The 16,007-nt window shown below is 39.1% G+C and overlaps 1 protein-coding gene across 1 annotated transcript in view; it reads left to right on the top strand.

Moving 5' to 3' along the window:
- The window catches only part of POF1B (POF1B actin binding protein), a 121,175-nt gene that overhangs the window by 85,807 nt on the left and 19,361 nt on the right, over positions 1–16,007 (top strand). Inside the window, exons 7-8 of the mRNA XM_019824047.3 lie at positions 279–306; positions 3,119–3,193. Coding sequence (XP_019679606.1) covers positions 279–306; positions 3,119–3,193 — 103 coding nt within the window. The remainder of the gene's footprint in view (positions 1–278; positions 307–3,118; positions 3,194–16,007) is intronic.

The raw sequence follows: 16,007 nt of genomic DNA, 5'->3' as shown, positions 1-16,007 counted from the left end.
AGTTTGGATTGCCCCACTTCTCTGCCATGTTGGCCTCTTCCTCTCCCTAATCAATATTGGTCATTTTTAGTAGATTAACTAGTTTCAGGAAAATTATCTTTATTTTTCATAAGGGCCATTTTAGTTAGCTTAAAATTTCTTATTTGAATTGTAAATTGAATTGCTGTTATTATGATATATTAAAACTAAGATAAAAGAATTAGAAACACGAGCATTTATATATGATCAATACATACATTTTCTTAAGGTTGTCTATCTTTTTATTTTCATTTTTGCAGCAAAGAGGACTTTGAGTCTACAGATGAGGTAAGTGCAAAAATAGTTGAAAATCAAATATAGGTGATAACAAAGCAGATTCTGATATTTGCATCAATAATACTGTTTTAGTTTGGTACCTTTATTAGACTGGAAACACAGATTAGTGAAAGATATAATGATCATTTTGTCTTTAAAATGATAGAACCATTTATATGTTTGTAATTATGGGGCACCCTGGGTGGCTCAGTTGGGGAAGCATCCGACTCAGTTCAGGTCATGATCTTACAGTTGGTGGGTTTAAGCCCCAGGTTGGGCTCTGTGCTGACCATGCAGATCCTGGAGCCTGTTTCAGATTCTGTGTCTCCTTCTCTCTCTGCCTTTCCCCTGCTCACACTCCATCTCTCTGTGTCTCTCAAAAATAAATTAAAATGTTAATTTTTTTTATATTTTTCTAATGGCTATAAAAGTAATAATCATAAAGGTAATAATTATTAATGTGAAAAATATTTCATCAACTGTTGTTTATGACTTTGTCTTTGCTTATCAAAACATTTAAAATTTCATTTACCACATACTCTCTGCTTTAGAAAATTAAGACCTACATTAACTAAGTAGCAAAGTTAGTTTTAATGTATTTTGAACCTTATGACCCATGCCAAACAGAAATCAACTTAAGTTTTTTTCAATTTTTAATTCTATTATATATGCACATTTTGTTAAGTATTACTTCAAATGGAATAAGTAATCAGCTAGAGAAAGAACTGATTTCAATGTAATAAAAAAGCACAGTGGCCTCTTTTGTGTTTTTTTCTTTTTTATAAAAATTTTTTTGCTTACATTTATTTATTTTTTAATAGAGAGAGACAGAACACAAGTGGGGGAGGGGCAGAGAGAGAAGGAAACACAGAATCAAAAGCAGGGTCCAGGCTGCGAGCTGTCAGCACAGAGCCTGTCACAGGGCTCGAACTCACAAACCATGAGATCATGACCTGAGCCAAAGTTGGACGCTTAACCGACTGAGCCACCCAGGTGCCCCAATTTTTTTCTTCATTTGCAATGTATTGATATACTGCATTCATTACAGTGATTTTCACTTAAAATTAGTTGAAGCTTCTCACAAAAGGGAATGTCAGTGGGGATATGGCTGAAATAAATAACAGGGCTTAAGAGTATACTTATTTTAATAAGCACTGAGAAATTTATAGAATTGCTAAATCATTATATTGTACACCTGAAACTAATATAACACTGTATGTTAATTATATTTGAATAAATAAAAGAAGACAATGATACTTGGTGGGCTGGGCATAGGATTTGGCAAGATAAGTATGTGCTGTGATGTCTTAACTTCAGTCCTTGGCTATCTGTTTTTGTTTTTTGTTTTTTTGTTTTTTGTTTTTTGTAAGGACATCATCCTTCTATGGTTTGGGATAAGGGTACTGAAGTCAGAGGTACTGGATGGTATTCTAATTAACTTGTCTTGCAGCAGCCATAGAGAAAAATCACCCGCTGAGGAAGAGGGAAAGATGTCTTCTGAGGAAGTGGATTCTTGGTTAGTCATCCAAAGAGGGTCTTGAGCAGGTGGAAGAGAAGACCCTTCCTCTATTAGAATCTCCTTCTCTTGGATCTAAACCTCATAGAGGGAACCTGTATGGATATGAGCTTCAGAAGAAGGGCAATAAGATTATGTGGAAGACAGAATAGCTCCCCAATGATGTCCACACCCTAATCCCTGAAACTTTTGAATATGTTACCTTAACATGGTAAAATAAACTTTGCAAATGTGACTAAGTTAAGAATCTTAAAGTGAGGAGCTTATCCTGGATTATGTGGGTGGGCCCAATGTTAACACTAACGGTCCTTAAAAGAGAGAGGCAGGAGGTCAGAGTCAGGAGATCTGCCAATGGAAGCAGAGATGGGAGTGATGAGGCCACCAGCCAAGGAATTCAGGAAGCCTGTAGAAACAAAAAGGCAATGAAATAGATTCTCCCCTAGAGCCCACCAAAAGAATGCAGTTCTGCTGACACATTAATTTTGCCCCATTGATTCCAACCTCCAAAACTACTGGATAATAAATTTGCATTGCTTCAACTAAAAAAAAAAATCAGTTAAAGCTTTTCAATGTTGCTGTGTCAACATTTACTTTTTCATAAGTCATCATAGCTCAATGTAAATCCTCAATTTTCATTATTTAAAAAATCAGCCTCTAAAATGTCATATTTACCACTCATCAAAGCTTCCAGTTGTTGAAAGATACACTGAGAGTATTTAATGGGACTTGAGAGACCATCTTTTTGTTTTTTAAATTACTCTTAAAAAAATGTAGAAATGGAACATCTGATTGGTTGCATAAAGTTTTTCCCGAAAATGCCTAGAATTCAAGGTACTTTCCATAGTGTCTGTAGTATAATCATTTTTTTAATTTTAAATAATTTGTTTAAGTTTATTTATTTTGAAAAAAACAGAAACAACATGAGTGTGGAAGGGGCAGAGATAGTGAGAGAGAGAGAGAGAGAGACAGAAAGAGAGAGAGAGAGAATCCCAAGCAGGTTCTGCCCTGTCAGCACAGATCCCAGTGCAGGGCTGGAACGCACCAAACTGTGAAGTAATGATCTGAGCTGAAACCAGAAGTTGGACACTTAACCGACTGAGCCACCCAGGTGCCTCTATAATCATTTTTTTAAAAGTAAGAACTATCATGGTAGAAATGAAGTTGGTAGCAATTATCGCCCAAAACTGAAATAATCTTTTGATGTTCCTAAAAATATGCTCTGCTGCACAAAAGTCTGTGAACTGCAGACCCTACAATTACAATACTCATGTGTATCTTTTCAATGTATAAGGCTCTCTTTTCTTACAGTCAGAAGACATTGAATCGTTGATTCCCAGAGGATTGTCAGAGTTCACAAAACAGCAAATTCGCTATATTCTGCAGGTAAGATGGGGTCAAGAGTGGATGTGAAATCAACAGTGACAAACCACTAGCCAAACATGCGTCCCTTAATTAAGAACAGAAAGTTCTAAATAAAAATCCTGTTTTACAAGAGTTGATTATACTTTGATTAAAAAAGGGTTGCATTATAGTTGATTATACTTTGATTAAAAAAGGGTTGCATACCACTTATATTGAATAATTAGCATTCAGGAAAGCATTATAGAAATAGTAATGCCCTTATTCTCTCCTGACTCCTATAGCAAAACCTGATTCTAACTTGCAGTCTTTGTCCCCATCTTTTCCATTTTGTATTCTTCCCCTCCCCACGGTATCCTTGTAGTAAGATGAGAAAGGCCAGTGCCTTGCTTTTTCTGATTTACGGAAGGGTAGAGACTACTGGAGTAGTAAGTTTCCCTACAATGAAATGAGAAACAGAAGAAGATAGATGCTAAAAGAATATGGCTAGATTCTCATTTGGAGGGATTGGTCGGGAAGATGGCGGGGTAGGCGAACGCTGGGCTCACTGTGTCCTGCTGATCACTTAGATTCCACTTACACCTGCCTAAATAACCCAGAAAACCGCCAGAAGACTAGCAGAATGGATTATCTGGAGCCAAGCACAGACGGGAGGCCCACGGAAGAGGGTAGGAAGGGCAAAGAGGCGGTGCGTGCTACACGGACTGGTGGGAGGGAGCCGGGGAGGGGCGGCCCGCTGGCCAAGCAGAGCCCCTGAGTCTGGCTTGCAAAACCGGAGGGGCCAGACGGAGTGTGTTCTGACAGCAAGCAGGACTTAACATCTGGAAGGTTATAAATTAACAGCTCTGCTCGCAGAGCAGGAGGATAGGAGGACAATGGGAGGGAGATTTGTTGAGCCCCGGACAGCAGAGCTCAGTTTGGTGGGGAACAAAGGTGCTGGCCAGACCCATCTCCCTCACCCATCCCCCAGCCAAAATCCCAAAGGGAACCAGTTCCTGCCAGGGAACTTGCTTGCACTGCACAAACACCCAATGCTGTGCTTCTGCAGATCCATCCCTCCATTGGCGGGTCTGACTCCCTTCCAGTGCTGCAGGGCTCTTCCTGAAGTGGATCACCAAAGGATAAGCGAGCTGAGCCTACCCCTCCCACCCTGTGCACCTTGCCAATCCACTCCAGCTAACATACCAGATCCCCAGCACCACAAGCCTGGCAGTGTGCAAGTAGCCCAGACGGGCCACGCCACCCCACAGTAAATCCCGCACCTAGGAGAGTGGGGAAGAGAAGGTACACACCAGTCTGACTGTGGCCACAGCGGTGGGCTGGGGCAGACATCAGGTCTGACTGTGGCCCCGCCCACCAATGCAAGTTATTCAAGACAGCACACGGGAAGTGCCCTGCAGGTCCTCACCACTCCAGGGACTATCCAAAATGACCAAACAGAAGAATTCCCCCCAAAAGAATCTCCAGGAAATAACAACAGCTAACGAACTGATCAAAAATGATTTAAACAATATAACAGAAAGTGAATTTAGAAAAATACTCATAAAATTAATCGCTGGGCTTGAAAACAGTATAAAGGACAGCAGAGAATCTCTTGCTACAGAGATCAAGGGACTAAGGAACAGTCAGGAGGAGCTAAAAAATGCTATAAATAAACTGCAAAATAAAATGGAGGCAACCACGGCTCAGATTGAAGAGGCAGAGGAGAGAATAGGTGAACTAGAAGATAAAATTATGGAAAAAGAGGAAGCTGAGAAAAAGAAAGATGAAAAAACCCAGAAGTATGAGAGGAAAATTAGAGAATTGGTGATGAACTAAAGAGAAATAATCTACGCATATTTGGTATTACAGAGGAGGAAGAGAGAGGGAAAGGTGCTGAAGGGGTACTTGAAGAAATCATAGCTGAGAAGTTCCCTGAACTGGGGAAAGAAAAAGGCATTGAAATCCAAGAGGCACGGAGAACTCCCTTCAGACGTAACTTGAATCGATCTTCTGCACGACATATCATAGTGAAACTGGCAAAATACAAGGATAAAGAGAAAATTCTGAAAGCAGCTAGAGATAAACATGCTCTAACTTACAAAGGGAGACCTACAAGACGCCTGACAGATCTGTCTACTGAAACTTGGCAGGCCAGAAAGGAATGGCAGGAAATCTTCAATGTGATGAACAGAAAAAATATGCAGCCGAGAATCCTTTATCCAGCAAGTCTGTCATTTAGAATAGAAGGAGAGATAAAGGTCTTCCCAAACAAACAAAAACTGAAGGAATTTGTCACCACTAAACCAGCCCTACAAGAGATCCTAAGGGGGATCCTGTGAGACAAAGTACCAGAGACATCGCTACAAACATAAAACATACAGATATCACAATGACTCTAAACCCATATCTTTCTATAATAACACTGAACATAAATGGACTAAATGCGCCAACCAAAAGACATAGGGTATTAGAATGGATTAAAAAACAAGACCCATCTATTTGCTGTCTGCAAGAGACTCATTTTACACCTGAGGACACCTTTAGATTGAGAGTGAGGGGATGGAGAACTATTTATCATGCTACTGGAAGCCAAAAGAGAGCTGGAGTAGCCATACTTATATCAGACAAACTAGACTTTAAATTAAAGGCTGTGACAAGAGATGAAGAAGGGCATTATATAATCATTACAGGGTCTATCCATCAGGAAGAGCTAACAATTCTAAATGTCTATGCACCGAATACCGGAGCCCCCAAATATATAAAACAAGTACTCACAAACATAAGCAACCTTATTGATAAGACTGTGGTAATTGCAGGGGACTTTAACACTCCACTTAAGGAAATGGATAGATCATCTAGACACATGGTCAATAAAGAAACAACGGCCCTGAATGATACATTGGATCAGATGGACTTGACAGATCTATTTAGAACTCTGCATCCCAAAGCAACAGAATATACTTTCTTCTCGAGTGCACATGGAACATTCTCCAAGATAGATCATACACTGGGTCACAAAACAGCCCTTCATAAGTTTACAAGAATTGAAATTATACCATGCATACTTTCAGACCACAATGTGGAGTTTGGGGAGCTCTTTATAGGTTTTGGATACTAGCCCTTTGTCCAATATGTCATTTGCAAATATCTTTTCCCATTCCATTGGTTGCCTTTTAGTTTTGTTGGTTGTTTCCTTTGCTGTGCAGAAGCTTTTTATCTTCATAAGGTCCCAGCAATTCACTTTTGCTTTTAATTCCCTTGCCTTTGGGGATGTGTCGAGTAAGAGATTGCTACGGCTGAGGTCAGAGAGGTCTTTTCCTGCTTTCTCCTCTAAGGTTTTGATGGTTTCCTGTCTCACATTCAGGTCCTTTATCCATTTTGAGTTTATTTTTGTGAATGGTGTGAGAAAGTGGTCTAGTTTCAACCTTCTGCATGTTGCTGTCCAGTTCTCCCAGCACCATTTGTTAAAGAGACTGTCTTTTTTCCATTGGATGTTCTTTCCTGCTTTGTCAAAGATGAGTCGGCCATACGTTTGTGGGTCTAGGTCTGGGGTTTCTATTCTATTCCATTGGTCTATGTGTCTGTTTTTGTGCCAATACCATGCTGCCTTGATGATGACAGCTTTGTAGTAGAGGCTAAAGTCTGGGATTGTGAGGCCTCCTGCTTTGGTCTTTTTCTTCAAAATTACTTTGGCTATTCGGGGCCTTTTGTGGTTCCATATGAATTTTAGGATTGCTTGTTCCAGTTTCAAGAAGAATGCTGATGCAATTTTGATTGGGATTGCATTGAATGTGTAGATCGCTTTGGGTAGTATTGACATTTTGACAATATTTATTCTTCCAAACCATGAGCAGGGAATGTCTTTCCATTTCTTTATATCTTTTTCAATTTCCTTCATAAGCTTTCTATAGTTTTCAGCATACAGATCTTTTATATCTTTGGTTAGATTTATTCCTAGGTATTTTATGCTTCTTGGTGCAATTGTGAATGGGATCAGTTTCTTTATTTGTCTTTCTGTTGCTTCATTGTTAGTGTATAAGAATGCAACTGATTTCTGTACATTGATTTTGTATCCTGCAACTTTGCTGAATTCCTGTATCAGTTCTAGTAGACTTTTGGTGGAGTCTATCGGATTTTCCATGTATAATATCATGTCATCTGCAAAAAGCGAAAGCTTGACTTCATCTTTGCCAATTTTGATGCCTTTGATTTCCTTTTGTTGTCTGATTGCTGATGCTAGAACTTCCAGCACTATGTTAAACAGCAGCGGTGAGAGTGGGCATCCTTGTCGTGTTCCTGATCTCAGGGAAAAAGCTCTCAGTTTTTCCCCGTTGAGGATGATGTTAGCTGTGGGCTTTTCATAAATGGCTTTTATGATCTTTAAGTATGTTCCTTCTATCCCGACTTTCTCAAGGGTTTTTATTAAGAAAGGGTGCTGGATTTTGTCAAAGGACTTTTCTGCATCGATTGACAGGATCATATGGTTCTTCTTTTTTTTTTTTTTTTTTTTTTTGTTAATGTGATGTATCACGTTGATTGATTTGCGAATGTTGAACCAGCCCTGCATCCCAGGAATGAATCCCTCTTGATCATGGTGAATCATTCGTTTTATATGCTTTTGAATTCAATTTGCTAGTGTCTTATTGAGAATTTTTGCATCCATATTCATCAGGGATATTGGCCTGTAGTTCTCTTATTTTTACTGGGTCTCTGTCTGGTTTAGGAATCAAAGTAATACTGGCTTCATAGAATGAGTCTGGAAGATTTCCTTCCCTTTCTATTTCTTGGAATAGCTTGAGAAGGATAGGTATTATCTCTGCTTTAAACGTCTGGTAGAACTCCCCTGGGAATTCATCTTGTCCTGGAGTCTTATTTGTTGGGAGATTTTTGATAACCGATTCAATTTCTTTGCTGGTTATGGGTCTGTTCAAGCTTTCTATTTCCTCCGGATTGAGTTTTGGAAGAGTGTGGGTGTTTAGGAATTTGTCCATTTTTTCCAGGTTGTCCAATTTGTTGGCATATAATTTTTCATAGTATTCCCTGATAATTGTTTGTATCTCTGAGGGATTGGTTGTAATAATTCCATTTTCATTCATGATTTTATCTATTTGGGTCATCTCCCTTTTCTTTTTGAGAAGCCTGGCTAGAGGTTTGTCAATTTTGTTTATTTTTTCAAAAAACCAACTCTTGCTTTCGTTGATCTGCTCTACAGTTTTTTTAGATTCTATATTGTTTATTTCTGCTCTGATTTTTATTATTTCTCTTCTTCTGCTGGGTTTAGGCTGCCTTTGCTGTTCTGCTTCTATTTCCTTTAGGTGTGCTGTTAGATTTTGTATTTGGGATTTTTCTTGTTTCTTGAGATAGGCCTGGATTGCAATGTATTTTCCTCTCAGGACTGCCTTCGCTGCGTCCCAAAGTGTTTGGATCGTTGTATTTTCATTTTCGTTTGTTTCCATATATTTTTAAATTTCTTCTCTAATTGCCTGGTTGACCCACTCATTCATTAGTAGGGTGTTCTTTAACCTCCATGCCTTTGGAGGTTTTCCAGACTTTTTCCTGTGGTTGATTTCAAGCTTCATAGCATTGTGGTCTGAAAGTATGCATGGTATAATTTCAATTCTTGTAAACTTATGAAGGGCTGTTTTGTGACCCAGTATATGATCTATCTTGGAGAATGTTCCATGTGCACTCGAGAAGAAAGTATATTCTGTTGCTTTGGGATGCAGAGTTCTAAATAGATCTGTCAAGTCCATCTGATCCAATGTATCATTCAGGGCCCTTGTTTCTTTATTGACCATGTGTCTAGATGATCTATCCATTTCCTTAAGTGGAGTGTTAAAGTCCCCTGCAATTACCACAGTCTTATCAATAAGGTTGCTTATGTTTGTGAGTACTTGTTTTATATATTTGGGGGCTCCGGTATTCGGTGCATAGACATTTAGAATTGTTAGCTCTTCCTGATGGATAGACCCTGTAATGATTATATAATGCCCTTCTTCATCTCTTGTCACAGCCTTTAATTTAAAGTCTAGTTTGTCTGATATAAGTATGGCTACTCCAGCTCTCTTTTGGCTTCCAGTAGCATGATAAATAGTTCTCCATCCCCTCACTCTCAATCTAAAGGTGTCCTCAGGTGTAAAATGAGTCTCTTGCAGACAGCAAATAGATGGGTCTTGTTTTTTAATCCATTCTAATACCCTATGTCTTTTGGTTGGCGCATTTAGTCCATTTATGTTCAGTGTTATTATAGAAAGATATGGGTTTAGAGTCATTGTGATATCTGTATGTTTTATGTTTGTAGCGATGTCTCTGGTACTTTGTCTCACAGGATCCCCCTTAGGATCTCTTGTAGGGCTGGTTTAGTGGTGACAAATTCCTTCAGTTTTTGTTTGTTTGGGAAGACCTTTATCTCTCCTTCTATTCTAAATGACAGACTTGCTGGATAAAGGATTCTCGGCTGCATATTTTTTCTGTTCATCACATTGAAGATTTCCTGCCATTCCTTTCTGGCCTGCCAAGTTTCAGTAGACAGATCTGTCAGGCGTCTTGTAGGTCTCCCTTTGTAAGTTAGAGCATGTTTATCTCTAGCTGCTTTCAGAATTTTCTCTTTATCCTTGTATTTTGCCAGTTTCACTATGATATGTCGTGCAGAAGATCGATTCAAATTACGTCTGAAGGGAGTTCTCTGTGCCTCTTGGATTTCAATGCCTTTTTCTTTCCCCAGTTCAGGGAAGTTCTCAGCTATAATTTCTTCAAGTACCCCTTCAGCACCTTTCCCTCTCTCTTCCTCCTCTGGGATACCAATTATGCGTATATTATTTCTTTTTAGTGTATCACTTAGTTCTCTAATTTTCCCTTCATACTACTGGATTTTTTTTATCTCTCTTTCTCTCAGCTTCCTCTTTTTCCATAACTTTATCTTCTAGTTCACGTATTCTCTCCTCTGCCTCTTCAATTCGAGCTGTCGTCGTTTCCATTTTGTTTTGCATTTCGTTTAAAGCGCTTTTCAGCTCCTCCTGACTGTTCCTTAGTCCCTTGATCTCTGTAGCAAGAGATTCTCTGCTGTCCTTTATACATTTTTCAAGCCCAGTGATTAATTTTATGACTAGTATTCTAAATTCACTTTCTGTTATATTATTTAAATCCTTTTTGATCAGTTCATTAACCGTTGTTATTTCCTGGAGGTTCTTCTGTGGGGAATTCTTCCGTTTGGTCATTTTGGATAGTCCCTGGAGTGGTGAGGACCTGCAGGACACTTCTCCTGTGCTGTGGTGTATAACTGGAGTTGGTGGGCAGGGCCGCAGTCCGTCCTGATGTCTGCCCCCAGCCCACAGCTGGGTCCACAGCCAGACTGGTGTGTGCCTTCTCTTCCCCTCTCCTAGGGGCGGGATTCACTGTGGGGTGGCGTGGCCCGTCTGGGCTACTTGTACACTGCCAGGCTTGTGGTGCTGGGGATCTGGCGTATTAGCTGGGGTGGGTAGGCAAGGTGCACGGGGGCAGGAGGGGCAGGCTTAGCTCGCTTCTCCTTAGGTGATCCACTTCAGGAGGGGCTCTGTGGCAGCAGGAGGGAGTCAGATCCCCTGGCGGAGGTTTGGCTTTGCAGAAGCACAGAGTTCGGTGTTTGCGCGGAGTGAGGAAGTTCCCTGGCAGGAACTGGTTCCCTTTGGGATTTTGGTTGGGGGATGGGCGGGGGAGATGGCCCTGACGAGCGCCTTTGTTCTCCACCAAACTGAGCTCTGCCGTCCGGGGACTCAGCAGCTCTCCCTCCCTTTGTCCTCCAGTCTTCCGGCTTTCCGAGCAGAGCTGTTAACTTATGACCTCCCAGAAGCTAAGTCGCGCTTGCTGTCGAGACACAGTCCATTAGGCCCCTCCGCTTTTGCCAGCCAGACTCGGGGGCTCTGCTTGGCCAGCGAGCCGCCCCTCCACCCAGGCTCCCTCCCGCCAGTCCGTGGAGCGCGCACCACCTCGCCGCCCTTCCTACCCTCTTCCATGGGCCTCTTGTCTGCGCTTGGCTCCGGAGACTCCGTTCTGCTAATCCTCTGGTGGTTTTCTGGGTTATTTAGGCAGGTGTAGGTGGAATCTAAGTGATCAGCAGGATGCGCGGTGAGCCCAGCTTCCTCCTACGCCGCCATCTTCTTCCCTCTCCTCCCAGGCACCTTTCTTAATAAAAACCTTCGAGAAAGTCAGGATAGAAGAACATACTTGAAGTTCATAAAAACCATTTATGAAAAGCCCACAGCTAACATCATCCTCAATGGGGAAAAACTGAGAGCTTTTTCCCTGAGATCAGGAACACGACATGGATGTCCACTCTCACCGCTGCTGTTTAACATAGTGTTGGAAGTTCTAGCATCAGCAATCAGACAACAAAAGGAAATAAAAGGCATCAAAATTGGCAAAGATGAAGTCAAGCTTTCACTTTTTGCAGATGACATGATATACATGGAAAATCCGATAGACTCCACCAAAAGTCTGCTAGAACTGATACATGAATTTAGCAAAGTTGCAGGATATAAAATCAATGCACAGAAATTAGCTGCATTCTTATCCACTAATAATTAAGCAACAGAAATACAAATAAAGAAACTGATCCCATTCACAATTGCACCAAGACGCATAAAATACCTAGGAATAAATCTAACGAAAGATGTAAAAGATCTGTATGCTAAAAACTATAGAAAGCTTATGAAGGAAATTGAAGAAGATATAAAGAAATGGAAAGACATTCCCTGCTCATGGTTTGGAAGAATAAATATTGTCAAAATGTCAATACTACCCAAAGCGATCTACACATTCAATGCAATCCCAATCAAAATTGCATCAGCATTCTTCTTGAAACTGGAACAAGCAATCCTAAAATTCATATGGAACCACAAAAGGCCCCGAATAGCCAAAGTAATTTTGAAGAAAAAGACCAAAGCAGGAGGCCTCACAATCCCAGACTTTAGCCTCTACTACAAAGCTGTCATCATCAAGACAGCATGGTATTGGCACAAAAACAGACACATAGACCAATGGAATAGAATAGAAACCCCAGACCTAGACCCACAAACGTATGGCCAACTCTTCTTTGACAAAGCAGGAAAGAACATCCAATGGAAAAAAGACAGTCTCTTTAACAAATGGTGCTGGGAGAACTGGACAGCAACATGCAGAAGGGTGAAAGTAGACCACTTTCTCACACCATTCACAAAAATAAACTCAAAATGGATCTAGGACCTGAATGTGAGACAGGAAATGATCAAAACCCTAGAGGAGAAAACAGGAAAAAACCTCTTTGACCTCAGCCGTAGCAATATCTTCCTTGACACATCCCCAAAGGCAAGGGAATTAAAAGCAAAAATGAACTACTGGGACCTTATGAAGATAAAAAGCTTCTGCACAGCAAAGGAAACAACCAAAAAAACTAAAAGGCAACCAGTGGAATGGGAAAAGATATTTGCAAATGACATATTGGACAAAGGGCTAGTATCCAAAACCTATAAAGAGCTCCCCAAACTCCACACCCGAAAAACAAATAACCCAGTGAAGAAATGTGGAGAAAACATGAACAGACACTTCTCTAAAGAAGACATCCGGATGGCCAACAGGCACATGAAAAGATGCTCAATGTCGCTCCTCACCAGGGAAATACAAATCAAGACCACACTCAGGTATCACCTCACGCCAGTCAGAGTGGCCAAAATGAACAAATCAGGAGACTATAGATGCTGGAGAGGATGTGGAGAAACGGGAACCCTCTTGCACTGTTGGTGGGAATGCAAATTGGTGCAGCCACTCTGGCAAATAGTCTGGAGGTTCCTCAGAAAATTAAAAATAGACCTACCCTATGACCCAGCAGTAGCAGTGCTAGGAATTTACCCAAGGGGTACAAGAGTGCTGACGCATAGGCGTTTGTACCCCAATGTTTATAGGAGCACTTTCAACAATAGCCGAATTATGGAAAGAGCCTAAATGTCCAACAACTGATGAATGGATAAAGAAATTGTGGTTTATATACACAATTGAGTACTACAGGGCAATGAGAAAGAACGAAATATGGCCCTTTGTAGCAACGTGGATGGAACTGGAGAGTGTGATGCTAAGTGAAATAAGCCATACAGAGAAAGACAGATACCCTATGGTTTCACTCTTATGTGGATCCTGAGAAACTTAACAGAAACCCATGGGGGAGGGGAAGGAAAAAACAAAAAAACAAAAAAAAGAGGTTAGAATGGGAGAGAGCCAAAGCATAAGAGACTCTTAAAAACCGAGAACAAACTGAGGGCTGATGGGAGGTGGGAGGGAGGGGAGGGTGGGTGATGGGTATTGAGGACGGCACCTTTTGGGATGAGCACTGGGTTTGTATGGAAACCAATTTCCCATAAATTTAAAATAAATAAATAAATTAAAATAAATAAATAAATAAATAAATAAATAAATAAATAAATAAAAGAATATGGCTAAAGAGTACATCTGTTTGCAAGAATGGATTCTAGAGATAACCTAGCATTGTCTAAGTGAGGCCAATTTCTAAGTTTGTTCTTAAACCTTTTTTGGTCTTCCAAATATTGTACCTGATGTCATTTTTGTGAAACTAAAATAAAATAATTTAAGTGTCATACAGTCTGTATTATAAAGAGACAGTGGTATAGACAACACATATGCTCTGCAGAATCTGAATCTTGGAGGCATTCTTGATATTATCTCTGGTGGTCGGATGTCTATTGAAAGTGAATTCAAGACCTATTTCTTTGAAAAACTCTTTTGGAGGATTTTTGCATCTAAGTTCATGAGAAACATTGGTCTATAGTTTTCTTGTGTTCCCTTTGGTTTTGCTATCAGGATAATACTAGCTGCATAAAATGAATTGGGACCTGTTTCATCATTGTCTACTTTCTAGAAGAGACTATATAGACTCTGTATGAATTCTAAACATTTAGTAGAATCATTCAGTAAAAATATGTGGGCCTGGAGATTTGTTTTCTGGGGAGTTTAAAAAATTCTAAATTCAAATCCTTAATAGTTATAGGTCTATTCAAATGATCTATTTCATGTTGGGTGTGTTGTGGTAACTTGTATTTTCCAATGAAGTAGTCTATTCCGTCTAAATTGTCAAATTTACAGTGTATAGTTGTTCATAGTATTCCCTTATTATCTTGATGTCTGCAGGGTCTGTATTACTATCCCCTACTTAGTTCTTGATACTAGTAATTTGTGTCTTCTCCTTTTTTTTCCTTGTCAGTCTTGCTAGAGGTTTACCAATTTTATCATTTTTTTTCATAAAACTGGACTTTAGTTTTATTGATCTTCTTTATTATTTTCCTGTTTATACTTCCACTGATTTTTGCCCCTGTCTATATATTTCCTTCTTTTGCTTGTTTTTGATTTGTTTTTCTCTTCTTTGTCTAGTTTCTTGATATAGAAAGTTAGATTATTGATTTGAGACCTTTTGTGTTCTCTAATGTAAGCATTTAGTTAGTGCTATAAACAGCCTCTCAGCATGGCTTTAGCTGTGTCCCACAAATTATGATATATATTTTTATTTTCTGTCAGCTTTATGTACTTTTTAGCTACCTTTAGACTTCTGCATTGACTTGTGGATTATTTTGAAGTATATTATTTACTTTCAGAATGTTGAGAGATTTTCCTGTTCTCTTTCTGGTATTGATTTTTAGTTTGATTCCACTGTGCCCAGAAAATATATTCCATATGAAATTAATTGTTTTGAAATGGTTAAGTTTTGTTTTATGGTTAAGGATATTGTATATCTTGGTGTATATTCCATGGGTACATGAAAGGGTTAGATACTTTGATTGACGGGGTTGTTGAGTTCTTATTTATTTTTGCTCATTTTCTGCCAAGTAGTTCTTACCATTTGCTGAGAGAGGCATATAGAAATCTTCAGTTATAACTGTGAGCTTGTCTTTTTTCTTTCAGTTCTATCAGTTTTTGAAGTACTATACATTTTGCAGCTCTGTTGTTTGGTGCATAAACATTTAGGATTTACTATGTATTCTTGGTGAATTGACCCTTTTATCATTATGTAATGGTCCCTCTCTGTTTCTGGTAATTTTCTTTGCTCTGAAGTCATTTTTATCTAATATCAACATAACACTCTTGTTTTCTTTTGATTAATGTTTGCATGGTATATCTTTTTTCCCCAACTTTTTACTTTCATTATATATTTTTAAATTTTCATTATATTTGAAGTTAATTTCTTGTAGAAAACACGTAGTTGGGTCAAGGTTTTTTCACACTCTGTAAATCTCTGTCTTTTGGTTGGTGTATTTAGACCACGTTGCAATTATTTAAATGTTAGGGCTATATTTCCTATTTTTATTTTTTGTTTTCTGTTTGTTCTGCTTTTTTGTTTCCCTGTTTTCTTTGTCTTGCTTTCCTGTGGATTAGCTGAACATGTTTTATAATTTAATTTTTATTTATCTCTGATTCTTTTGATTATATCTTTTAGTATAGCCTTTTTAGTGGTTGCTCTAAGAATTACATTATATATCCATAATTTATCCTAGTTATTGTTGTCAACAATTTGTCAGTTTCAGTGAATTATAGAAAAGTTTGCTTCCTTTATCTCTCTTTACTCTCCACATTTATAACATAATTGTCTTAAATATTTTCTCATCATGCATTGAGATCCACATCATACAGTGTTATAATTTTGCTTCAACCACCAAATATAATTTAGAAAATGCAAAAGAAGGCAAACCTACTCTGTTTACTCACATTATTACTTAAGATGTTATTTCTTCCTTTTTGATGTTCCAAATTCCATCATTTTCTTTCTCTTCAGAGAACTTCTTTCAGCCAGTTATTAGGGTAGGTCTGTTAGTGACAAATTTTTTTCAGTTTTTTTCATCTC

This window comes from Felis catus, chromosome X (genome assembly GCF_018350175.1).
Source record: "Felis catus isolate Fca126 chromosome X, F.catus_Fca126_mat1.0, whole genome shotgun sequence".
In the NCBI taxonomy this organism is placed as follows: Eukaryota; Metazoa; Chordata; class Mammalia; order Carnivora; family Felidae; genus Felis; species Felis catus.
The sequence above is the reverse complement of the archived record's forward strand: the minus strand, read 5'-3'. Positions and strand labels throughout refer to the sequence as shown.